The sequence below is a fragment of the Emydura macquarii genome, unplaced genomic scaffold (genome assembly GCF_026122565.2).
Source record: "Emydura macquarii macquarii isolate MOO-44397 ecotype Brisbane River unplaced genomic scaffold, CSIRO-AGI_Emac_v2 contig_2734, whole genome shotgun sequence".
In the NCBI taxonomy this organism is placed as follows: domain Eukaryota; kingdom Metazoa; phylum Chordata; order Testudines; family Chelidae; genus Emydura; species Emydura macquarii.
The window spans coordinates 440,545-465,702 of NW_027132871.1; the positions used below are offsets into that span (position 1 = coordinate 440,545).

The following is a 25,158-nucleotide window of genomic DNA, read 5'->3' on the forward strand; positions in this document are numbered from 1 at the left end:
TACAGACCACATCCCTGTTATGTTGGGAGCCAGTATGAACAACCACTCAGTGCAAGGTGCCTGGACATCTCGTTAGGCCAGGATGCACATTAATATCTTGGTGTTGCGAGCAGCACAGAAGGCATGCAAGTCCTTTCTTCTGTTCATCCGTGCTCACCATGTCCTTGTAATGTCAGACGTCACAACTGACTTCTACATCAACAGGCAAAGGAGAAAGAGATCTGCCTCCCTGTGTGCAGAAACAGTCAGCCTCTAGAACTGGTGCATCAACAGTCAAATCATCTTATCAGTGGCCTACCTTATGGGGAAGCAAAATGTGCTCACTGATTTCCTCAGCAGGGATTTCGTAGCCCACCATGAGTGGGAGCACCACCGTTCGGTACTGCACAATCCTGATTGCCCCCTTCTGGCCCAGGCAGTTCTGTTTTCCTAACCGCCTGTGCATGTTATCCTGTCCACCCATCATCTTCCCAACATTCCCCGAGCTTCTGACCCAATAGAATAGCGGGATCAAGCACCCTGATCCACCTCAGGGTTTGGTATTTAGATGCGCATCATCCTTAGAATGCGTATTCTCCACAGCTGTACAAGAAATCCTCTCCAATAGTAAAAAGGACTCTACTAGAAAATGTTATCTAGCTAAATGGAAGTGCTGCTTTCCTTGGGCACAACAAAAAGGCGTTCTCCCAGAGACTATGGATATTCCTCTCATTTTGGACTATATCCTTTCTTCAAAGACATCAAGTTTGTCTATCCCTTCCTTGCGAGACCACTTGGCAGCAATCAGCGCATCCCATCCATCTTCTCAGGGCTATTTTGTTTTCACACATCCACTGACCAGTAGATTCTGGAAAGCCCTAATAAGAACCTTCCCACCTACTCAGAAGCCTGCAGCCCCAGTGGGAACTGAACCTTGTTTTCTCACAAGGACCCCTTGAACATTTAGCTACTTGCTCCATGTCTTTCCTTTCCAAGAAGGTCACTTTTCCTATAGCCATCACCTCAGCAAGAAGGGTTGGCAAACTTGGATCAATTATGGCAGATCCTCCATACACTATATTCCATAAGGTTTCTTTACATCTATACCCCAAATTCACCGTTAAGGTAGTTTTGGAATTTCACCTTACCCAATCCATTCATTTATCTGAGTTCTTTCCAAAACCTCACGCTCTTGCAGAGGAATGAGGACTCCACTCTCTCAGTGTTCGGCAGACCTTGGCTTTCTACCTACAGAGAACAAAACTAATCAGGAAATCCCCGAGGCTGTTCGTCAGTTCAGCAGAAAGATTCAGAGGGTATGCCATCTCCATCCAGAGAATCTCCAAATGGATCTCTGGCTGCATTCTACTCTGCTGTCAGCTTTCAAACCTCTCCCCACCTGCTCTGGAGTTAAGAGCTCATTCCACCTGAGCACAGGCCACAAATATGGCATCTCTCTTCAGGCGGTTCTCCACCTGGACATTTCTAAAGCGGCCACGTGGAACTCCATTCACCCATTTGCTAGACATTATTCCCTGGATCAGGACACTTCTGCTGCTGCCTTCTTTAGGATGGTGGTACTCTGCTCAGCCCTCCCATCTACTCCTCTCACCCTCTTCCTCCTTAGGTACTGCTTGTCAGTCATCCACAGTGGAATGCACTAGGAACCATCACTCAAAGAAGAAGAGGGGGTTACTCATCTGTAACTGGAGGTTCTTTGAGATGCGTGGTCCCTAGCTGTATTCCACTACCCACCCTGCTTCCTCTCTCATTCAGATCTGACCTGATTTGCTGTACAGAAGGAACTGGAGATGCCCCACCCTTTATCCCTCAGTTGGAGGCATGAGGTGAGCCAAGGTGCATGCATGGGGCCAAGGGACACTACTTTCAAATTCTCCAGCTCCGGGCACATGGTGCACGTGTGTAACCCAGAGTGGGATACGGATAGGGACCACACATCTTGAAGAGCCTCCAGTTATAGGTAAGTAACCTCCTCTTTCAGAGAGATCTTCATTCATGGGCTTTGGGTACCTTTGGGCCACTTAGACACCACCTATGCCCCCTCCTTCCAGATAGAACATTTCTTATATCCCAGGTTAGTTGATTCTTAATATTAACAATCAGATGCAAAGCTTGATTGCATTTAAACAACACAGTTTTATTAGGGGAAAGAAGAAAGGTTAAAAACAAAAATGAAAAGCATTTACTTGATCTAATCTAGTCAAGACTGTGCAAATCTTCACAAGAACTAGCTAGATGATGTATTTAGGAAGGTCAACAGTTAGTAGCTCTAACTATGCATATTGGTCCCTGTATACACCTTTCATTCTGCCCTTTCTCCTTTCATTGCATGGTTACCTGATGGGCTGCCTAGTAGAGAGCTGCTGTCTCCTCAAAATGTCGGTGTCCCCACCAAGAAGTGGCTGGCTTTTTTTATTGTGTATTGAATATTGCCTTGAATATTACTTTACACCTGGGCAAAATGGGTGTAAAATTGTACCAATTGTGAATGGTAACATTTTGCATTCACTCTGCACCAGTTCATAATAATAATTCATTAAAGTTTGGAGTAAGCTAGGTCCAAAGGAAACTTCAAGATACTGAAAGAAAGAAAGCCTTTTATATTTTAAAAAAAAAAAAAAAAAAAAAAAAAGAGAGAGAGAGAGAATAGTTTCACTATGCAATTTTAGGGCAATATTTGGTGAATTGCCAATAGTATGTAGAGCTTTTAATACTCCAAGCCTGTCCAACTTCAACAGCTTCTCTTCAAGGCAGTGGAAATTTGTTCAGTTGTCCTTGCTCTTGATCCTAACATTCCATCTAGTTTAGTCTGGACACAGATCTGTCTTGTGTAACAGACCTAGATGATGTGTAACTCCCTTCCTCTGTGTGTGTTTGTGTGCATGCCAGAGTCCCTCTATAGCTGTTTTCAAGGTTCAGTGCAAGGCCTCAGTGTTTGGGTCATTTCATCTTTGACTAGAGAGGCCTCCCTTCTTCAGCAGCCCTTCCTTTCTGGATTTTTCTCTTACCCGGTTACCTTTGGTTTGGTTAGAGTAGCTTTTTTGTCCAATTCCTTTTATTATTGGCTTGTACATTATCTCAAATATCTACCAAAGGGTGCCTTAGAAAACACTAAAATAAATATCTAAATAAAAATCAGTTTTGTTTTAATAGTCATCAGAGGTATTCAATTATAGTAAATTACTGTTTTGTATACTCTACATAAAGTTTTACTGTAGTATAAACTAATACAAAGTACTTCTTGGTTTTACCATGTAACCTGTTAAAGTGGTTGTATGTTGTATTTATTCCTTCTGTAGGAAATTGATGGAAAAGCACTACTGTTACTAAGGAGCGATATGATAATGAAATATATGGGACTGAAGTTGGGGCCAGCATTAAAGCTATGCTACCATATTGAGAGACTTAAACAAGGAAAGTACTAGCCAGTGGAGACACAATAACGTACGTGTTCATATCAGACTTAGCTCTCAGGTTCACAGATATTTTCTTTATTTAAGAATATTTTGCCATCATAAACAGTCTTCAGTTTGCAGAAGTTTCATCTCAAAATGTGATAAAATATTTACTACCAAGTGAAAAGGACTGTTACATTCTAGTATTCTAATAACTGTTTTAGACAGGGTCACACAAAAAGGCAATCAGTGCTGTGTTTAAGAAAAAGCAGTGCTTTCATGAGTACTACACTTTACAGAGTGCTGAGAAATGCATTATCTGCTACAGACTTCAACTGACACATTCACATTCAGAACCAAAACAGCTGAATCCCAAAGGAAAAAAACAGCATCAGGTGTTTGATAACTTTTACAGGGGTGGCTGTGAAATTTTACATTATAAGAAAATTTTAAAGAAGCAGCAGTAGACTTCATCTCTTTAGTGAATATTCTTTGTCTGGAGTTCCAGGAAAGTAATATTAATCTAAATTATGCTATACAGATTTCCATAAAGGGAATAGCCATACGAATTGTTTCATTTGTGTGTTTTTAATACAAATATAAGCTTTTATAAAGTGTGTTTATCAGTTCTCTGGTAAATTATGAGGACAGATGTACAGTATGTTGTCAATTTATGCAGGCAATATTTCTATTTCATGGAGGGGGCATTTTCTTGGCCGTTTTAAAACAGCCAGCTGTTCTGGGGTGAACAGACTTCCAGATTTCTATGGAACAGAATACCCACATTTTAAACATTCCGTCTTTTTGCTGAGCTTGGCATGGATATTTGTATTCATGCTTGTGTGTGTGTGTGTGTGTGTGTGTGTGTGTGTGTGTGTGTGTGGTGCATACATATATACTGTACATATGTATTCAGTTATTTTAAAATGTGTTTAAAAGGTACTTTGCACTGTGACAGAGGTAACGAGAAATTGTACAGTTCAATTTTTTTTTACCAGTAAACTTTTTGTATACTTCTGTATTCATTAGCACCTGTCTACTTTGCTTTCCATTCCTGGGGGGTAAGGAACAATCAATGGATGGGTGGATTCATACAGGAGAGTTCCCTGTACTATGCAAAACTCCCAGTTACTCATTACTTAGCTCTGAGCCATTTATTCTGGTATGGTTTCTGGAAATATGCATTTTGGTTCTGATGTTTGTCTTGATTTTTTACTTCTTTAATTTAAATATTTCACTTGTCACAGAGAATTTGTACTACACACTAATAGCCTTGTTTGCATAAAACTTGGTGCTGTTTATATAAGTTACAAAAGTGAGCGTTGATAGTAAAACAGCTTGCTGCCAGTGCCAATAATATATACATCAGGGACAAGAATGTACATTTTCTGTATAGGAAACCGAATGTACTGTATGTAATAGTGCAAGTGAGAATAAAGAACTGTTTACTAGGGAAGATGTAGTCCTAAAAGGGTAGGTTTTATGATATTTCTTATTGCCTTTTTATATGAAAGCTTCTAGTAAAAAAAATGTGTATTTTTTTTTTTTTACAGATTTTTTGTTTGAAAATGCCTTGCTTATTGCTAGTTTAATACTTCTCAGGTTTTAGCAGAAATAGTGCAAAATCATATTTTGTAGTTCTCAGATTTTCAAGCAGACATTTAAATAACTGCAACACAATGGTAATGTAGAAGTTCATTCATTTATGAGGATTGTTTTTATTCTGCTATTATAAAACATTTAACAATAAGGGTTATGTTGTGTGATTTACTTTACATATCCTTTGTGTACATGTGTGTTTAGATGGACAATACACACACACACGCTTTATATCTAGGACCTGGTCTACACTTATCTTAAAATTCAGCGGCAGTTGACGGGAGTTATGCAAGCTATGCAGAGTAGCTTGCGTAACTCCCATCGACTTCTTAACTTCCGTTGTGCGCAGTCACTGCGCTGCACCACTTGAGGGGGTGGTTTTAACAAGTCGACTTCTGGATTGATTGAGTGGGTCTTCACTGACTGCTCAATTGATCCAGATAGATCGATCTGATGGCGGCGAATTTGCCACTGTCAGTGATGACATACCCTAGAAAAAGGCAAAATGATGGAGAAATATATAGTATATTTGCTATATATTGCTTATCACTTCATCAGTATGTTAAGCATTATGCTGAATTTTTCATGTGAAGGAAAAATAACACTCATAAAATTGCATTAGAAGTAATTTGGTCTGAAATTTATATTATTTCATTGTCCAAATAATTGGTATAAATAAAATAAAGATTTTAAATAGTCTATTTGCTACAATGTCCATGTAGAACAAAGACGTTTTAGCCTCTTTTTCACACACTCCATGGCTGCAGTATAAATATTTGTGCAAAGTTTGTGTGCACATACATGCACATGAAATGGTAGAATGTCATAGTACTAGAGTTTTACATTGTATTATAGCATGAGATCCAAGCAGCGTAACAGAATATATTTTGAATTGTTTATTTTCAACTGGATGTTCTTATCTAAAATAATAATTAAAAAAAAAGAGTTTGTTCAGTGTTGTAATTGTCCATTTTGTTTGACATTGTATATATACTCCTGTTTCAACAAAAATGTGTGCAGACATTATAGTTTGCTGGATTATCCAGCATTTTGCAGAACTTGGCCTTTCATCTAAACTTCTGATGTAAAGTTTTTAAAGGAATATAACCTTGCAACATCTGCTTATCAAAAGGAATTAATATATGAACTTAAATGGGTCTGGTTTTTTAAAAATAACAATTTTGAAATATTTGTGACAGTCTATATTTGTATACAGTATTTTGCTGCTTGTATCATTCACAAAATTTCTACACAAATACCCTTTAATTTGAAAGGGAAGGGAGACCCCTAGGAGCCCCTTGTATGATCAGTCACTACTTACATATTTTTTCTTTCTAAGGCTTTAATGGTGAGATCTGTAGAGTAGAAATGTTTCCTTTCAATTTAATGTCTGCCTTGGTTAAATGTGGTTCAGAACTGGTACACCAAGTGCGCTTTATAAGAATCCTTTGGATTTATCCTTGTGCTTCATGTTATGTATAAATATATATTGAAATCTGGATCATGCTTAAAAATGCAGTTAAAAAACATACAAACAGACTGCATACAGAAATTAAACCAGATTCTGGCCTTTGAGTTTCAAGAGACTGGACATGGATTTGGTTGTGGCTGTGGTTTCCACAGGGATCTACTAAATTCAGAAGGCTTGTATTTGGTATGTATTCTGGTGGGGCTCGATTTGAGCACCAGTGCTCCCATGGGCTTCTATTGAAATTGTGGGTGATCATCACTTCTGAATCTGGCTCATTGTTCTTCCAGTACACACTGCCCAATACTCGTGTCCTGTGTCCAAGCAAAGACTGAAGTATTTAAGTCAAATGTTTTTAATATCAATGAACATAGACCTCAATTACAAATTAATGTACTTCAGATTTTATTACTGTTATACAGTAATGCTGTTACACAGAAGTCTATTGTTCTGTTGCCAGCACTGAATAATCAGCTTGCAATTTAGAAGTAACTTAATCAAGTGAATAGTAACTTCAAAGCAAAACATGGACAGGAAAACTACAGAAGTTGGGATCCAGCTAAAATAATCAAGAGGTGGTTTGAATCCCGTCTCTCAAAATATATTGATTACATGCAAAAAGGAAGATTATACATGGAATGTTCTCTCTGTTGCAAGCGCAGTTTTGCTGCTAGTTTCTATGATTCTTTCTTTTCTAGTTTTTCTTGCTGTTAGAAGGCAGTGATACGCTTTATATAGGACTCTAAATATTTATTCAACCTAAAATTAACTCCTTGGCATTAAGATGAGGGTTTGATATTTTTTAGCATCTCTAACCAGTCTTGTAACGCCTGTAGTGATGCGGTGTAGCAGAAACAAAAGTTATCTGAGATGAGGCTCCTCAATGATTGTGACTGACATGGTTACAGCTGCAGTACATTCATTACAAATAACTGTACATTATTACAGTACTTTGCTGGAATAGGCCAAAACTCAGCAGTCCACTGTAAACTGTGATTTGGATGAATAGTGAGGAGGTGGAGGAGGTTTATAATAAGGGCAGTCCATTATTTACTCATGGGAAAAGATATTTGCTCTGGCATATCCCCTTGAATGCTCATGGCATTAAAAGAGCACTTGGTTTTTCTCCGCCCTCCGCCTCCCCCCCAAACCATTTATGAACTAAATCTGCCTGAAAGCCATGCTTACCTTGCTGGAGTTTACATTGGTGTATGGGGCATTGAAAATTCATGCTTGAAGGCTCCTTACTGTGATACGTACGCCTACTCAGGATTACTGGAATTATTTTACCTTGTTTTTTCCAGCAAAGGGATGATGAAGTCTTGAGTAAGGACCTCAGGCTTTTGGCCCACTTAATAGGGTTATTTGTGTGTTCTCTTCTTTATTTGCAGGTGGAATAACTTGGTTGAATGCATTAAAGCAGGAGTTCATAAACTTTTTCATAGGGTGGACCCCATCTTAATAGTTTTCCTCATTCACACTCACAGCCACCCAACCCACTTTGCACAATCACATAACATCCCTATGCTAACTAACTACAGACATTTTGTATATGGAGAAGTAATGGAAGGAAAGCATTCAATGTAGTTTTAACTTATTTGTATTATGGTAGTACCTAGGGGCCCTAATCATAGACCATTGTGCTAGGCACTGTCCAAACACAGAACAAAATGAGAATCCTTACCCCAAGGGGATTACACTTGAAGTGTGAGACAGTGACCAAGACAGACGGGTGGATACAAGTGATCAGTGAGACAATGTTGATGTGCAGAGACTACTGCTGACTGTATTGACCAACAGCCTAACCTTTGGCAAGATTTTTCTAGGCTTCATGTCAGGAGAGTTTTGTGGAGGGATTTGACAGTGGATAATGAAGTAGCTTTGTGGATGTTTAAGGGGACTCCTACAACTTAACAGCCAGAAACAAGGAGCAGAGACATCACCATGTGTCCTCCTGTGCCGCCCTCTCTCCTCCCCCAGCTCTTGGGACTTTCAGCAAACGCTCCATGGCCCATGGACTGAAAGCCACTATTTTTCTTGGTCTTTGTTTCTGAATTTGCACTGGCTGGTTTTGCTTGTCTTATACTATTGAAAACTCATCTCAAATCTGCTCAATTGTCATGTCCACATCCTAACTAAAATATTCTTAGGAAACTCATAAAAGAAAAATATACTAAGTGGGAATGCTAGAAAGTAATTTTTAAATTTGATGCTGGCAAGGAGCTGGAAAGGCAGTGATCTTGGGGAAAAAGTAAAAACACACTTCAGAATAAAACACTGGATTTTCGCATTCCATGAAAGGCTTAAGTATGTAAAGAATTGCTTGGCTTGTAACAGTGCATATGATAAACTGCCATATCTGGAAGGTGTCTCTCCACATCTGTACATGTCTAAATAAATGTTGGACAGACCAGGCCTATTTTCATTAATCTGTCAAGGGATTAAAGTTCATTATATTAAAAAGACAAGGTGGATGTGAAAGAAGTTTTTTATTTTTCATTTTCTCTGTAAGCCTGATTGCCCTGGTGGCTATGTAGTTTTAGAGTTAAGATAGTGTAGCAAAGCAGTAACTGAAGCATGTGGGAACCTGTCCTAATAAATGAAACAAGGTATTGCTACATTTCTACTGTGTTGAAAGCATTGAAAAATAAGCAAGATATAGCCTCATCCTCCACTCTGCTGGAAAAACAAGGTTAAAAAAAGTGAAATGGCTCCTTAAGATAAATTTCCAAGGTCATCCCTTCCAGCTTTCATAGCTCTTAGTGGCGAGGGGGAGGGGGGGGGGGGCAGATAATTTAGCTAGTGAATGAAAAATAACCATTTGAACTGCTCAAGGGCTATGCCACTTTAAGGATACTAGGATTTTAAATGAAGACTTGCAGCAGAACAGCCTTCTGTTCTTCACCAGACTTGACTGTAGTCTTCCAACTCTGTAAAGCAGGTTCTCTCACAGACTAGACAACATCTGGTTCCTGTATGTGTATGTGGTTAAAAAGAAAAAACAGCATGGAGGGATATTAGTCTGATACTTCCATCTTCTCTTTATAGCAGTGATTACTTAATTGTCCACCTATTACTTAATTGTCCACCTATCTCAGATAACCCATCTATAAAATGGGCACAAAATATTTATCATATATTGGGAGGCTGAGAGAGTCTCATATTTTAAAAAGTAATGAGTTTTTCCTAAGAAGTGTAGCTGGCCATTATGGTGCTTATAGGTGAAGAAAGTCCTAAAACTACTTTAGGTATTCCACTGCACAGGTAGTTTGTTTTTTTTCCTCAGCAATCCCTACTACCTATAGGTTCTAATCCCCTCTGTTATCTGGCTCGACCGTACTGGTCCCAGTAGATTTGTTATGATGAACTGTAATTGTCCCATCTTATTCTGAAATAGCGTTCATAAACCCCAGGACCCTCCTACACTGCTACTCCACAACTCCACTAGATAAGGAACCCTGCACTGAATCAGAGTTATAAGTAAAAGTTTATCTGTGAGAGACATGGTACATTTTCCTTCAGAGTAGCTCCTGGTGCTGACGTTTTCAGTGCTTGTGCAGAGGGCTGTCCACTGCCACCATCTGTTCAAAAGCTGGCATGAGAAAACGTTCATCCCTGGATGTGAATTCATCTCTCTGCTGCCTAGCTCAACATTTTCAAAGAAAAACCCTTCCCGGACAAACAGTAGGGTGCAGGGAAAACTTCAGCACAAAGAAGGATGAAACATCAAATCCTCTGAGCAGAGAAGAAAAAATGGTACAGCTTAAAGCTGACACATACCTTCTACCAATTTTTTCTTTTCTAGCTCCAGAGACAAAAATGCACATAGCCACTGCAACAACTGGTCCCAAACAGTGCCTATGGTCACAGGCTCAGAAGTGAGGTCAAGAACTGAAAAAACGCTGCACAACCCTTTCAGCTAGATGCTCAGGCATGTTGGCAAGGCAGTAGAGGGAGCGTGCACTGATGCTTTCCATGCTGCACCAGTCTTGTGGCTAAGCCATAGAAGAGCTATTTTCAGACAAGCATTAAAAAATGCAGGACTAACTCTTGTGTGCCTAAAGTTAGGGTTTTATATCTGGCCTTGAGCTCCTGCATAGATGTGGCATCATTTTTCAAAAGAGCTGATCACCTGCAAATCTCATTCAGGTCAATAGGAGCTGCATGTACTCAATACCCCTGAAAAACTGTTTCAATGATTCAAGTGCCCAAGGGTGGGATTTTTAGAAGCCTTCAACAAGCGCCTACAGCTACTGCCATTAACTTCAGTGCAAGCAGAGTTAAGCTAATGCTCAGCACTGTTGAAAGTCCCACCATAATATGGATGTAGGAGCTTAATTTAAAACATCTAGGTTGGAAAAATTTTGCCTGGCTATTTATCCAACTGTCGGCCATATTGTGACTTCCTATAACTTCCAAGAGGTTGCTTCCGTCTGAAATTCTTTGACTAATACTCCCCATTGAGCTCTTACCTTTTACAGCGTGACAGGCTTTTTCTCAGGCATGTCTGCCTTCCTGTTGCACATAAGACCGACCGGTGCTCTTTTGCGTGTTCTCTCTGAGCCCTGCTCCATACTACAAACACATGTCAGTAGAACTACGGTGCACAGTAAATTCCATGGTTTAATATTATTGTCCACGTCAGAGATGTAAAAACTGCTTTGCTGGATTTAATGTCTGATGACGAACTATGAAAATTCATCATTTCTGGATACTTAAAACTTTTTAGTGAAATAGCTTTGTCCCATCTCTAGCCCACCGAGCTGGTCATGAGCATTTGGTGCCAAACGCCTTTGACTAAGGGACATCCATACTATCACAGCTCAGAAAAAATAGCTTGAGCCCAAGTCTTCACCTTCTCAAACCCCTCCTCTCTAACTTCCTACCTCTGCTCTTTACAAATATTTCAGTTGCTTCCTCCCTACCCTTTTAGCAGGGATCTATGGCTCTGCCACCATATCCTGTGAAGTATCGTCTTCTGTCGTAGCAAGCCCAGCCTACTCTCTTACAAATTTGCACCTGATTTCTAAGAGTGAAAGTAAGTAACCAGTGGAATCCTTACCCAGGGAACATGGTGAAATCTCTTTTACATGAAGTTGTTCCGTAGAGATTGATTATACTGTAGCTCAACTAGAAGTTATGGGCCTGATGGAAGAATCACATGGTGGCAATCTGTGTTATGGATGAGGTCAGACTAGAATCAATGATCTAATAGTCATTTCTGGCCTTAAAAATATCTGAATCATGCAGCTTTCTTGGGGGTTTTGGCCTGCTCTAGAGCTTGTGTTAATTATCCAGAGTACCCCCCAGGCAACGAGGAAAGATTTCCTTATTTTATCTAAGTAGGTAGGTACATGGCCCCATTGTGGGCTCTGAGAGACCGCATGAGATGGGGTTGTATAAAGATGATCAGAATGCATCTGGGATCACTGCAACGTGCCCTGAAAGCGTTATACGCTTCCTCCCACATCACACCTTCAAGTATTCTGCACAGGCCATGTATTTTTTGTTTGTTTGTTTTTTTTAAATTGGGACTTTTTTCTTTGTATTAGGCATACAATAGGAGAGAAAATAACTAAGACATTTTAGAAACCTTTAAAATCTGAGCACTATGTCTGGGAAGGTTCTTAGATCATTTTTTAAGTGTACCACTCTATCAGGGCTCTGAAGCAAGCGCTGTCTTGGCCATCTCTTGGGAAGAGCACATGCCTTGCTTTCTGCAGGTAAAAAGCACCCATTAATAGCCCTAACGACTTGCTGGAAGTCAGACTAGGATGAACCATTGTCCATCTTCAGTTATGTGGAGAAGGCAGAGGGAACTCCACATTTGGGCTGGAGGTGGGAAAGGGGAAATATTTCTTGATTTATTTAATAGTAGCCATTTTTAAGGTGCTGTGGGGTTTGGAATCCCAGTGGACAGAATATAAATGAATCAGTGCAATTTATCACAGGGTTACTGCCACCTCACTGGAGGGAAGTGAGTGATATCCCACTGCATTTTAGTTTATCGAGAAAACTACTTTAACTTGGGGTAAAATAATGCTCCGTTGAGCTGATGTCGTATTATACTGTACCTCACTGTAAAATTTGAAGAAAATCCATTCAGCTTTTCTGAGTTACTCTTGCATGACAAAATTGTGAATTTCAGAAACTGAAAAAATAGAGCAGCTTTTTTGTGTAGATGGACAACTCAAAAATAGTTGGTAAGTTTCAAATTTTAAATCCAAAGTATGTCCTGTAGTTCTCAAGGAGTTAATGAATGAAAATAGTATGTTGCATTTACAGGGTTATATTGTTAGAGGTAAATGTGCCAGACTGGCTGGATTTGAGATGGCAGTAACTGATTCTAGACGCCTGAAACCAAGGCATTTGGCTAAAGATTTTATATAAGCATATTTTAAATAAACCTTGAACACCAGGAAAAACTAAAATGGATACTAAGTGATCCATGTTTCTTAAGAAGACACTACCATGTTATTGCTTTGTTGTGACTCTTACCAGGCAAGCTGTTAGTGACTCTAATGCCATAAATTATTCTTGCTGTTGTCCTTCAGTCTCCCTCTGCTTGAGGGCTAGTGCAAACAGCTCCAGCACAAAAATGGAATTTCAGCAATGCCAAACAATGTCCGTTAGTTTCCAGTGTCTACATTTAGAGAGCTTGGATTTTGTATTAAGACTTCGAAAATTCCAGTAGGCCAAGTTGTACAGGAACATCCAATGGGGTGTAAATTTTTTCAGTGCAGTGGAAGATGAGCAGGAAATGGGTGTAAGGTGTAAAGGACTCTAACTTACACTGACTTCGTAATCAGAGGGCATGGCAACAGGGAAGAAGAGGTGTTAATGCATCGTAGACTTCTTGGCATGTATGTTGCATGGATACACTGGCTGTACAATCAGTACAAATTACATCATCACTGCTCGCAACTATTCACTCATCAGCATCTGATTACCATGTTCTCTTTTAATGTTTTTCATTCTTTACTCCTCCCCCCCCCACCCCCGCCGTTATTTCTGCAAGATGTTCAACAGTCCCAACCCCGATGTTCTCTAACGCCCGACTCCCTCCCTTTCTGCCCGAACCCTATTTTCTCCACCATAACTCTCCCCTGTTCATCCTTTTGCTCCCCTCCCACCCTGCACCATTCCCCAGCTGTGGCTCACTTCTCATCTTTGTCATCTCTGCTCCTATTCTCGCTCTGCTGGGCACCTCTGGAGGAAATGCTGTGACGCGGCCAACTTCATCCATTAGCTTTGTCCCTTCGCTGTGGCCAAGCAGTCCTGCTCTGTTCCCTCCTCTCTCTCTGCCCTGAATCTTGCTAACTTCTTTAAATGCAGCGTGTTGACAAGATCTGGCAGGAGCTCTTTGTTTTTTTCCCCATGGCTTTTCTGAGTACTGGCCTTTTTTAACCTGCTGTCCCCTCTAGAGCTCCAAGCCTCTCTCCAGCTAACACCTAGATTTGGCAACTAGACCTCTTCCTCTCCTCCCCTTCCATGTGTGAGCCACTGCTCTCTCCCCTCGGGGTTCACTGCCCTTGTTTAATGACATCGGCACTCAGCCTACCACACGTGCCTCTTCACCTTTCTCACCAAGGGCTGGATCCATAAAAGGATTTAGGTTCTTAAATCCAAAATTAGATCCTCCTAACCCCAGCTCAATGGCCACCTAACCCTGTAGCAACTGCAGTTCCCAAGGTGCTTCAGGTTTCTTCCTCCTCCACAGCTCGGCCTGTGTCACCCCTATCTGAGTACCTTCACTGGTTCCCTCTCTATTAAAGTCCAAACGCCTCATTGTCAGAGTTCAGGCTCTGCTCCTGTCTGCATCTCTCCTTTCCTGTTGCTCTCCACATCGTCCCCTGTCCACTCTTCCCACCTCAGTGCCCCCCTGCACTTCTTCCTGCTGCTGCTGTGTACCTTTTTCTTGGGCTACTTCTCACCTCCCCCACAAGCTCTATTTAAAATGGGTTCACACACTTTTTTTTTCTGGGACCCCTTTTGAAAATATGTCAGGCTGTGATGACCCCCCCCCACAAAAGTAACAACCTCCCCCACACATACACCCCATGTCACCCTTAGTTGTGAGCTGCTGCTGGGGGCAGCACTGCTTTCAGAGCACCCGGCCAGCAGCCGCTTCTCTCCGGCCACCCAGCTCTGTGGGATTCTGGCTGTCAGCCATGCACAAGCACAGCATGTGTGGGGGCTGACAGCTCATGACGCCCCCCCCCCCCCCACCTTAATAACCTCATGACCCCTGGAGGGATCCCACCCCTGCCAGTTTAAGAACCCCTGATTTAAAAATATCAGCACTTAAGGGTCAATCACTACATTAGGACAAACAAAACAGTTCAGTGACACTTGTTTTACTGAGCACTAACTTGACCAATGGGGTCATGTAATCAGTTCCGCATACCCCAGCCGCAGCCTTGCCACCTACCAGAGTTGGGCTATGTTGGAGCTGTTCGAGTTAGAGCTACTGATTTCACAGCGGCCCTAGTCACATCTGCTCGCTTCTGGTAAGTCGTTCCACAGCTGGCCTGGCCCTGGTCTAGTTTACGTACCTGACAGTACATGGTAGTGCTATAGCTGCAAGTGGAACAAGACGAGCAGTGTCAGCAGCTTTTCCCCCAGAGTACAGAGGAAGAGCGGTTGCTGCTGGAATATGTTCCCTGCAGGAGGAGAACTGCCGACTGAGGTGAAGGTTAAGAGGCAGCGTGTAAAATGCGCTGTGAGAAAACAAACCTGACCCTATGAGTCAACTCCAAAACGTAATGCCAAATGTCTTGTGATCAAATAACACCAACCACCTGGATCAAACTCCCCAGGGAGGACAGCTATGATTCTTCTGAGTGAGAAGTGAGAAATTTGAAGCATTTACTGGACTGCTGCCTTCAACCTTGACTGTAGTAGGGTGAATGCCACTCTGCTGGTAGCACTGATTCAGGCCTTAACTTAACCCCTACCTGTGGTTTCCTATGATAACTAATATTCTGGGTGCAGTTGGCTGTCTCAAAGGTAGCTCACCGGAGGCCTCTTCTGTCCCTGTGCCTAGTTATATTTGCTCACAGAAGTGCATCACTCCCCTTTTTAGATGCTGAGTTGAAGCTAAATAGGAATTCTCTGGGCTGCCTGTACGTGTCAAACTGCTCTGTATCAGTCTGCACATAGTCATAGATTTCAAGGCCAACATGATACTCTTTTACAGTCTCCTCAAGCTCTTGTTGGATTCCACATTGCACAAATGGCCAGGAATGCTTCCTATTATCTTTGGCCAGGAAAATACAGTCTTTCTGTTCCCGTTAAGACCTTGCCCTCATTCATGTGTGTGTGTGTTAACCCCTGATTAGGCCATCTCACTTACTCTACCAAGAATGAATATGACCACCACCAGGAAGATGAAACTCGTGCAGTAGCCCATTTACTACCCAGCAAAAGGAGATATGAACACATTGCCCCATTGCCTGAATATAAGGTCCTAGTCTCCATTACCAGCATGTAACAGTTTGGGTACAAAGTACCGTGAGGCCTTCCTATCCAATTCATGAATCTTCAAAGCAGCTACATTCCCCCAAGAGATTCAAAAAGACTGCTTCAGGCAAAGACTCAGTGGGCCTAAAACATGTTCAGGGCCCAACCCCAGCTGTTTGAAGATACCAACAGACTTTTCTCAGGCCTTAGTGCACAAGATTTGCCTCTGAGGGTTTAGCTGGGAAAAAGGCTGGAGTAGCTCATTTGCCCTAGCTACTCCGTACGAAGGGTATAGCTACACTGCCAGGGCTGTAAGATCGATGCCGTGGGATCGAGTGGGCAGAGGAGACCTGCTCAATAGATGCCGGAAGTGCTCGCCAGTCGATGCCGTAAAGCCACCCCCGCGGTAAGGAAAAGTTAGTAAGTCGACGGGAGATACGCACGCTACACTATGTAGCATGCAGATCTCCCACCAGTGGCCGCCAGCATTGTAGACCAGGTCTAAACCTTTGTTACTCTGCAACGAGTGTCTTTGGAGCAGACACTTCCAAAGCGTATTAAAGCGAAAGCACACAAGGGCACTCTGTGCAGAGTAAGCATGTCCACATGGCCATTTTGTGTGGAGTCCTTTCAATTCACACCCTAACCTAACCCACATTAACTTCCCTGTGCAGACACGCACTAACATAAGGCCTTCCCTAAGTAATGGCAGCTACTCAAACATGTGAAGAGAGAAATTAAAAGGCAAGAAGCTGAAAAACAAGGAAGGAAAACTGTCCAAGGGAGCATGTGACTCTACTGTTGATCAGCCCACACTCTGGTATCTTTTAATTGTTGTTCAGCACCTCCAATAGCATGCTGACAGGCATCTTCGGCCTTGTCTACCCTAGCACTTATGCCGGCAATGCTTTTGTTGCTCAGGTGTTTTTAAAAAAAAACAAAAAACAAAAAAACCCACTTGAGTGACATAAGTTTTGCTAGCATAAGCGCGTGTGTGACTGTGTTATGTCGATGCAAGAGCTTTCCCGCTGACATAATAAAACCACCTAAATGAGTGGCGGTAGCTATGTCAGTGAGAGAGTGTCTCCCGTCAATGTAACGCTGTCCACAAAAGCGCTTATGCTGGCAAAACTTATGTCGCTCGGGGTGTGTGTTTTTCACACCCGAGTGCCAAAAGTTTTGCAGGCCTAAATGCTCATGTACACGAGGCCTGAGAAAAACCTCTGATTGAATGACTTTCATTCCAGCTTCACCAAGGCACTAATGTCTCCATTAACAGCTAGCAGAAACGGAAGTACCATGTATCAATAAAACAGCTCTGCTTCCTGGTTCCCAGGCAAAAGTTTCAGATGTATTTAAAATGTAACCACCTTGATAATGAATGGGCCAATATACCAATGCTGTAATTGCTACTAGAGAGGAGTGGTGGGTGGGTGGGTAATAAAGTGCCTTGTTTTGTGGCTGCCTCTCCCCCCTGCTAACAATCCCTATCACTGTTACTTGTGCTATGGAACACTTCTGGTAGGAGCAGGGAAAAGACAGACCCTGGAACATGTTACTTTGAGCAAGATACCCTACGTATGAAAGCAAAACCCCCTGACGAAGTGGGCTTCTGCCCACGAAAGCTTATGCCCAAATAAATTGGTTAGTCTTTAAGGTGCCACAGAACTCTCGTCGTTTTGCTGACTAACCTGGCTACCCCTCTGGAATAAGTATGAAAGGCACACCCTCTCCTTTTGCATTTAACATTGCATCCCTCTCAGATTAAAAACAGCCAGATGGTGAAAGGACGAAGGCCCCTGCAATCGCCCCTACTGTTCGGTCAGATGCTCTTCCAAACACCACCACCTAATGCTGTAGCTTAAAAAATAACACTAAGGAGAAGGCAGTTTAACACAGGAACGCCTCCACTGTCAGCCCACTTGCAATTGAACCAGTTGAGCTGCTCCTGCTGGTTTGTAGGCAAATGTAACAGCAGGTCCAGCCGTGATTAACTCCAGGCAATCTGGCAATTTAAAAACACAACCATGTGAATGGCAAACAGGCCATTTCGCCCTTGTGGCAGCAGATCAGCAACAGGAATATTTAAAAATAGGTTTTGAAGAATTTCTTTCCTTTAGTATCAGATGCTGGTTGTGACATTTCAGTGGTTTAGATTTTTAAATCATTCCTGGCAGACCTCCTATCCTATTACACTGGTGCAATTTTTGTGACTAGAGAAAGCTGTAACTAAAATTGGTTTTAAGATAATTTAGTTAAAAATTCTGTATGGATACACGCACTAGCTTAAACTGATTTAACTTAATTTGGCAACCCAACTTCCCGTGTATAGAACAAAACGCAGTGAATTAAGCTACATCGCTGTAAACTGGTTGGAAACCAACGTAAGCGTGTCCACAGAGGGGCCGGCCCTGGTTAGACTCATTTGATTTTGAAAACCAATTTTAGTTAGGCTATGGTCTACATTTGCGTGCTGTGCTGTAACTACCCTGGGTGGCTGCTGCAGGTGCGAACTAAAAAGGTACTTAGTTCATGTTGCCATTGTCCTCTTTAAGCCGGCTGCAAAGAGGCTATCATAATGGCTAGGAGGAATTATTGGAGTCAAGAGGTAGAACTTGATGACTAGGAGCCCACTTGCCCTTTGAAATCGAGTACAGTATTTTAACAAGGGTCACTTGGTCTATACAGAGGTACCACTAACCTGATACGTGTTTCTTTCCACAGGTTACTTCTCTTTGCATGATGTGAGAACTAAATATTTCAGCAGCTGATTTTGTGACTTCCCGCTTTAAAATCTCCCTCTTGGAATGAGCTACATTTTCGGAAGATCTTGGCAGTTTGAAAATGTCCCACTTGAAACAGGAAGAGGGGCACTGGCAATTGGAAAGAGCATTCACACCACATAATGGAACTCCTATTTCTGTGCCCTGCAAAAATCACACGATCCACTTCTCTTATTTAATCATAACTGTATCCAAGGGAAAGAAAGCGAAGTCTTTTCAGACAGACATTAAAAGAGTTAATAAACATCAACTGAGTGGCTGACACCTCCAACTATTTTGAACCCTTTCCGTTCAGCCAGCCTTAGAAAAAGTAAAAGGTTAGCTTAAAAGAAAAAGACCCGTGTAACAAAGCAAACATACGTATTGCACTAACATATACTGAAGTCTGAAGCTCTTGGGTCCAGTTAAAGCACAAAGAGCAGCAATACTCTAGCCAGGGAAAAGATATGAGAGGCAAAAGGGATTCCTTACCTTACTAATGAAAAATGCAACATCTTTATTACTTTTAACCAGAACATGTTGGGGAGGCCCAAGGTTTTCCTAAAGTCATCTCAAGGCCCCATCCTTTTGGGTGCTCAATATTTTGGAAGGAGGAATTAAAAAGGCCGGTGCCTAACTTTCAAGAATCTTTGTCTCAGTGCTTAGGAATTAATGCAAGAAACTGGAGAACTGCTGAGCAGCAGACTGGAAGTAGAGAGGCTGGCGGCTGCAATCCTCCAGAGTAAGGACCAGTACACCTGATACAGAATCCTGCTTGTTTGTTTACCATCTCATTTGCAGCATATGCTGTGAATGGCTAAAAAAATAACTTCTAAACTGAACGGGGCCTAGCATAAATGTAGTTAGTATCCATCAGAATACTTTCCTGCACTCGTATTCACACTAACAGCTGGATATATTTTAATTGCAAGAGGTGTAAATTTAGAAGCAGACATGCAAGAATACATCTCCAGCCCATTTTTCACATACAAGTGCAACTGTCACCTAGCAGGTTTTTATTTTAAGTTTACATTCACATTTCTCCATTCACGTGGCTGGCTTTTACACTGTAATGTCATAAACTTACATTGTTCTACTCTTCCAGGTGCATTGATGTCAGCCACCAAGACATGGTAAAACTTACAACGAACAACTTTTCCATATAGCTATATTCAGGCTGGGAAAAATTATGTGACTTTTCCTCATCCACTGGCAACCAAATTCCCCTGATTTTTAGGTTTTATTAAAAGCATCATTAATGTTTACATAATGCTTAAAAACTGATCTGTATTTAAGTCTAATCATAAAACTAGTATTTTTTATGCATTGGACTGTGCCACAGAGTGTAACAGTAATCTTGTTCTTTCATTTTTACTGAAGATCTTGGAAACACATCATTACTGGCTTTTCAGAGGTGCTCTCTGATGGTGCTATGGGGCAATATAATTTTTCTTAGCCTGGTCATCTTAACATTTCAGGGCTATAACAAAGGTAAACTTGAAGTGCTTTACAGTTTACAGACTTTTGCCAAATCTTCCCAGATAATGAAAGCAATTTATAAATGACAAAATAACCACAACCAATTAACACATACAAACATTTATTTTGAAATATTAAGAATTACATCATCAAAGCACTTTATGGCAGTGAAAATAGCTCTTACCCCTCTGACTCATCCATTATTCCATTAAAGCTGCAAAAATGTGCAATCCGCTTGAAAAATAGGTTGCTTTTTATTTACCTTTTCATGAAAAGTCAAAAATCAATTAAAAAACAAAAAACCCCAGCTTTACAGGGAATCTACATCTGATCCTCTCCCGCTTCCCCCCAAAATAACTTACAAAGATAGTTTAAAGTTTTAAATGCATTTTAAACCAAGTGCATCTTTTTTATTTTTCATAATAATTATATCTTAAAATTCTAAAAACCCATAATTTACTTTCTTGGAAAGAAGGCAGCGAGCCGTTGCTTTTTGATTGGAAGAATGTGTATTTCCTGTGAGTTCATTTTCTTTAACTTTACACTCCTGTTTTTGATTGGTTTCCTAAGAGCTTCTGAATTATCCCTAGGCTCTGGCTGGCTTTTCACATCATAACACTGAAGTACAGAGTCCTGGGGCATGTCCCTTTTGAAGGAAAAGTTTTTGGTGGATACTCCCGAGAGACCTTTAATCTTGCCACAGAAAATAGTGGGCACAGCATCTTTGACAGAGACTATTACTTTGGCAGTCTGTGAAGTGCTCACAATCTCAATATTATTCCCAGCCTTGGGCTCACAGCCTGCTCTGCCAGTCTGCTCCACCAACCACTTTTGCTGCTGCCTCAGGAGCTCAGACGAGCTGCCCCCAGTTATTCTGCTGTCGATCTTGGCTGAGGCCTCGTGAGGTTTCAGAGGGGTAAAGGGGGCTGTTGCACTGGAGAGTTTATCCATCATAGAGTGAGCGGCATTGTCCATCGTGGAGCCAGAGCAAATGGCACTCACTGCCTCAGTGTGGACCCCGGTGCTGCCTGTCTTCCGATAGGAAGCAATTGACAGGTCTAAAGCACCATCTTCAGTGGAGAGCTGGGAACTGACCTCACTCACCTTTAGCAAGGGCACCGTTTTCATGGAAAGGTCCAGGGCCTCGTTCTCGTTGCTCATCTTGATGACTGTGTGACGATTTAGCTGGGAAAATTCCCTTTGGTGTATGAAATCAAAGGGTTTGGATTCCTCTTTCTCCAGTGGGGTCTGGGTGCCTTTGCAGGAATACAGGGTGAACGCTGGCGGCTTGGGATAGTCCGGACTGACCTTGGATTCAGCCCCGTGAGGCACGGGGATGGGGATGGGGATAGGGATGGGGACTGGGACTGGCAGGGGAACAATCACAGGATATGGTACCAGGAGGGTGGCAGGGGGGACCAGCGGAGATAGAGGGGAACTGAAGGCCTGGGGTGGAAGAGAGGAGTAATCTGGGGATGGCTGACAAGGTGATGACCCTAAGGTGCCCTGCGGAGGAAACAAATCCTGAAGAACTGCAGCAAATCCTGGTGTCTGAAATACTGGGGGTAAGATGGGCTCCTGGGTCTGATTGGATGGTTTCTGATCCAGTAACTGGGGCTGTCCAACCGGGGCAGAGGAACCCTGGAAAAGGTTGTTGTGAATGGGGTTTGTCGTGCAGGGAGCCCCTTGAGGTAACACCAATGGAGAATTTAAATGCTGAAACACATGTTGTTCTAAGAGGACAGGTAGCGGAACTGGGCCTTGAGTTGTCATGACGTATGGAGTGTTGTTATTAGGAGCAATCTGAGGGGTGGTACTCCCTGCAACTTGCAGGTGTATTGGAAGAACCACTGGACTGTCCCCTAAGCAAATTGGTTGGAGTACTGTGGCTGCTACTTTCAGAGCGACCCCACTTTGGGATTCAGCTGGTGGAGTGAGGATGGAAGGGGCTGGGACAGTCACAAGTGGGGAAAGTGCTTTCTTCATCAAGTCTGTCGAGTTGATATTCCATGCTTCAGCCGTTATCAGCTGAGCAACTCCATTTTCTAGCTTATTATTAGCTATTGTGGAAGGGGAGTTGGTAACGTCCATGGGCAGATTTTGCGTGTCCTTGTACAGTTCCTCCATTTTACAGGACTTCTGAGACTTTGCAGAATTCGCGTTTACATTGCTGTCACCAGGAGCTGCATTGCGTCAGGACTGCCAAAACATCTGCACCAACATAGTTTGGCCTGCAAAACAGAAACATACTTTAAGCACTGCATAAATCTCTTTCTTAAAATAATATTTGCAACTGCCTTTAAAAAACCTATCACAAAAAAGCTGTTAAAAGTTTCCACACTTCAGGGTAACTGCTCCATTATTCTGTACACTCTATACACATATATGCTGTATATACATACAGTGCATACATCCGTGAGTGTTATATGAAGAGTTCTGGGGAACTTATATTTAGCCATAAACAGAGATAATTTAAAGGCCTAAGAAACTAACTGCAGTCAAAGAAAAAAGTTCCAGTACATAGCATAAAAGAAGAACTGAGGCCGTATATTTTACATTTTTAAACAAAGCGTCATGAAATGACAGGGTATGCACAGTCAAGAGACACTGCACTGTTTAAACTCAATAAAAAGCATAAAAACAAATTTTCCTAAAAATAAACTACTAAGACACATTCCACTGTGGGGTTGTGAAGTCTCTCAGTGGATAAAGGATCCTCAGCTTAAATTAATCATCCTTTTCTTGTCTTTGAAGATCCTAAAATAAATCAGACTGCAGTAAAACTGCAGTAAACAGCACAACAAAAAGCCATCAGTAGCTCAGCAACCCACACACACACACACAGATACATGACTGTGTAATTTGGCAATTTCAGTTATTTGCTAACAATGCTTTTCTTCCCACTAAAAAAACAAAAAACAACCAAATCCAGCACTCACCTCCTGCCCTGGAGCTAGATGACAGTAATATGAACCAGGCAACTTATTAATAAGCTGCAAAGAACAAAAATCAAAGCAACTTTAAATTTATTTGGACAAGCAAATCCTTCATCTTAACTAAGCAAATGTTAATAAGAAGTGCAGAGATCTTTTCCCTTTATGAGCCCAGAGAAATTTTAGCATATTTTTAAAAAAGATTCTCCCATAAAGGCAGTGAACTCATTGAATGCTATCTTTCCCCTAGAAGCTAGCATACGCCAGACTTCCCTTTAGGATCTCTTGATACAGTAATAAGAAGAAAACAAGAAGGTGACGCTCCTAAAGTGTTCCATCCTGTGATAATTGCCATGGAAATTTGTCTATACAGTATTTACTTCTGTTACCATGGGGAAGCAGAAGAGCACCCCAAATTCACATTTCCACTTATATTGACTTGAGTTTTACTAACTAAAGTTATATCTGCATTAATGTTCCTGCATTTGTTAAACTTACCAGTTCAGAAGGGGTTTCCTTCCTTATTTATTTCAGTCCTATTTTTTATTTTGCAATAAAATGAAGTGAAATGTAACTCCACAATTTGACATTTTAGTGTCTGATCTACAAATATGTATGCAAGTAAGTAACCTAAAGCATGTGAATAGTTCCATTTACACTCATGAGTGTAAATTTACTCAACATGCGTAAAGGTTTGCAGAATTGGGGCCATAACCCAAAAGGGGGTATAATAAAACTAAGCTTGGCAGAATTTAAAAAAAATTTTTTTTTATAATTTTGACAGATTCAATTTTTATCAATTTTGATAGGGAAATTATGGTGGGTCCCCCAAAATTATTTAATGAGAATAGAGGTTGAGATTCAAAAAGTTAAAGCTTAAAACAGAAATTGTCAACATCACATGTCAAAATATACAAAGTAAATAGCCTTAAATCAAACTCCAGTAAGTTCTCAAGCAGCATTTTTCTTACTTTACCTGTATGTACATTTTTATTCTTCTTGATGGAAATATTTTTTCATTGGTTTGTATGTGTATGGTGTGTATATTCCAATAATTTATCAATTTTTTATTATTTTAGAACCAAATTATTCTGTTATTTTCCCATTACTCACCTAATTTCTAGAACCATGAGAATAATTCACAAATATTCACATTTCATTAGATGCTTTGAATAAAACATCCACATATACGGGGTTGGGGTTTTTTTTAATTTATTTATTTTCCCAGCTCTCGGTAAAGCAAATTAAATAAAACAGTTATTGAGATTTTGCTTTCCGAACAGAAAAACCTATCACTGATTCAAACAGTGACAAATGTGTTTGAACTAACAAAAAATCACGTCAGCTTGTTTTGGAGAGTAAATAAAAAACATTTCTAAAAATAAGTATAATACAGGTAATAGCACTTGGCAAGTTCAAGTTTTCAAAAACCAAAACTTTCCTGTTCATATTAATAAATTAGAAAAATCCAGGAAAAGCATCTCTTTTTAAACCTCTGTTCGGCTCTGTTTTTAATTGTCACTTTCAAATTCCTTACCTACTGTATTTTCCACCCATCTGGTTGCTTCTCTAAATTTTGGCGCACAGTAATGCATTTTATATCCTTGGCAAATTAGGTCGGATCTCTCTGATTTTGTATTTGTTTTAAAAGAGAGATGTCTGTGGTTTCATGGGAAATTATGATCTTCTAGGGGCAGCAGACGACCTTCTATTCCGCTGCCAAGTCCAATTGACATTGAAAAAATAGGGAAGGTAGGGTAAAAATTACACTACATTAGAGACTTGATGACTTAGCATGCAGCACAGACTCCGGGAAGGAAACAGGGATGTCTGCTGGAGATGAAAGTATAAAACGTAATGAAACCCCACACTGCTGCCTTAAAATGTTACAGGGTTGGAGGCAGAGGACATAGCTAGACAGGGAAAGAAGACCTCATGTATCATAATCTGACACTTCGGAGAAAAGGCTATGGATTTTTTTTTTTTTAATCACAGTCAAATAATGTTTTCCATGCTGAGTCCTGTGTGTCTCTAGGATATATATTTTGTTGAAAATATTT

At 41.1% G+C, this 25,158-nt stretch overlaps 2 protein-coding genes across 10 annotated transcripts in view; one reads left to right on the forward strand and one right to left on the reverse strand.

The window, feature by feature from the left end:
• The window catches only part of SCML2 (Scm polycomb group protein like 2), a 188,664-nt gene that overhangs the window by 146,257 nt on the left and 17,249 nt on the right, over nucleotides 1-25,158 (forward strand). For 3 of the 7 annotated variants that reach the window (XR_010923262.1, XR_010923263.1, XR_010923264.1), the window contains one exon: nucleotides 3,300-3,444. Coding sequence is in view for 4 of the 7 variants with exons in the window: in XM_067566080.1 (XP_067422181.1) it covers nucleotides 3,300-3,425 (126 nt within the window). In the remaining 3 variants the exon portion in view is untranslated. Of the gene's footprint in view, nucleotides 1-1,755; nucleotides 1,859-3,299; nucleotides 4,261-18,648; nucleotides 19,104-25,158 lie in introns of those variants that run through there. The other 4 variants (XM_067566080.1, XM_067566081.1, XM_067566079.1 and 1 more) reach the window with 4 other exon arrangements.
• Nucleotides 19,688-25,158, reverse strand: part of RAI2 (retinoic acid induced 2) — a 60,399-nt gene continuing 54,928 nt past the window's right edge. For all 3 annotated transcript variants that reach the window (XM_067566085.1, XM_067566086.1, XM_067566084.1), the window contains one exon: nucleotides 19,688-22,396. In XM_067566085.1, coding sequence (XP_067422186.1) covers nucleotides 20,622-22,292 — 1,671 coding nt within the window. In that variant the 5' untranslated portion in view covers nucleotides 22,293-22,396 and the 3' untranslated portion in view covers nucleotides 19,688-20,621. The remainder of the gene's footprint in view (nucleotides 22,397-25,158) is intronic.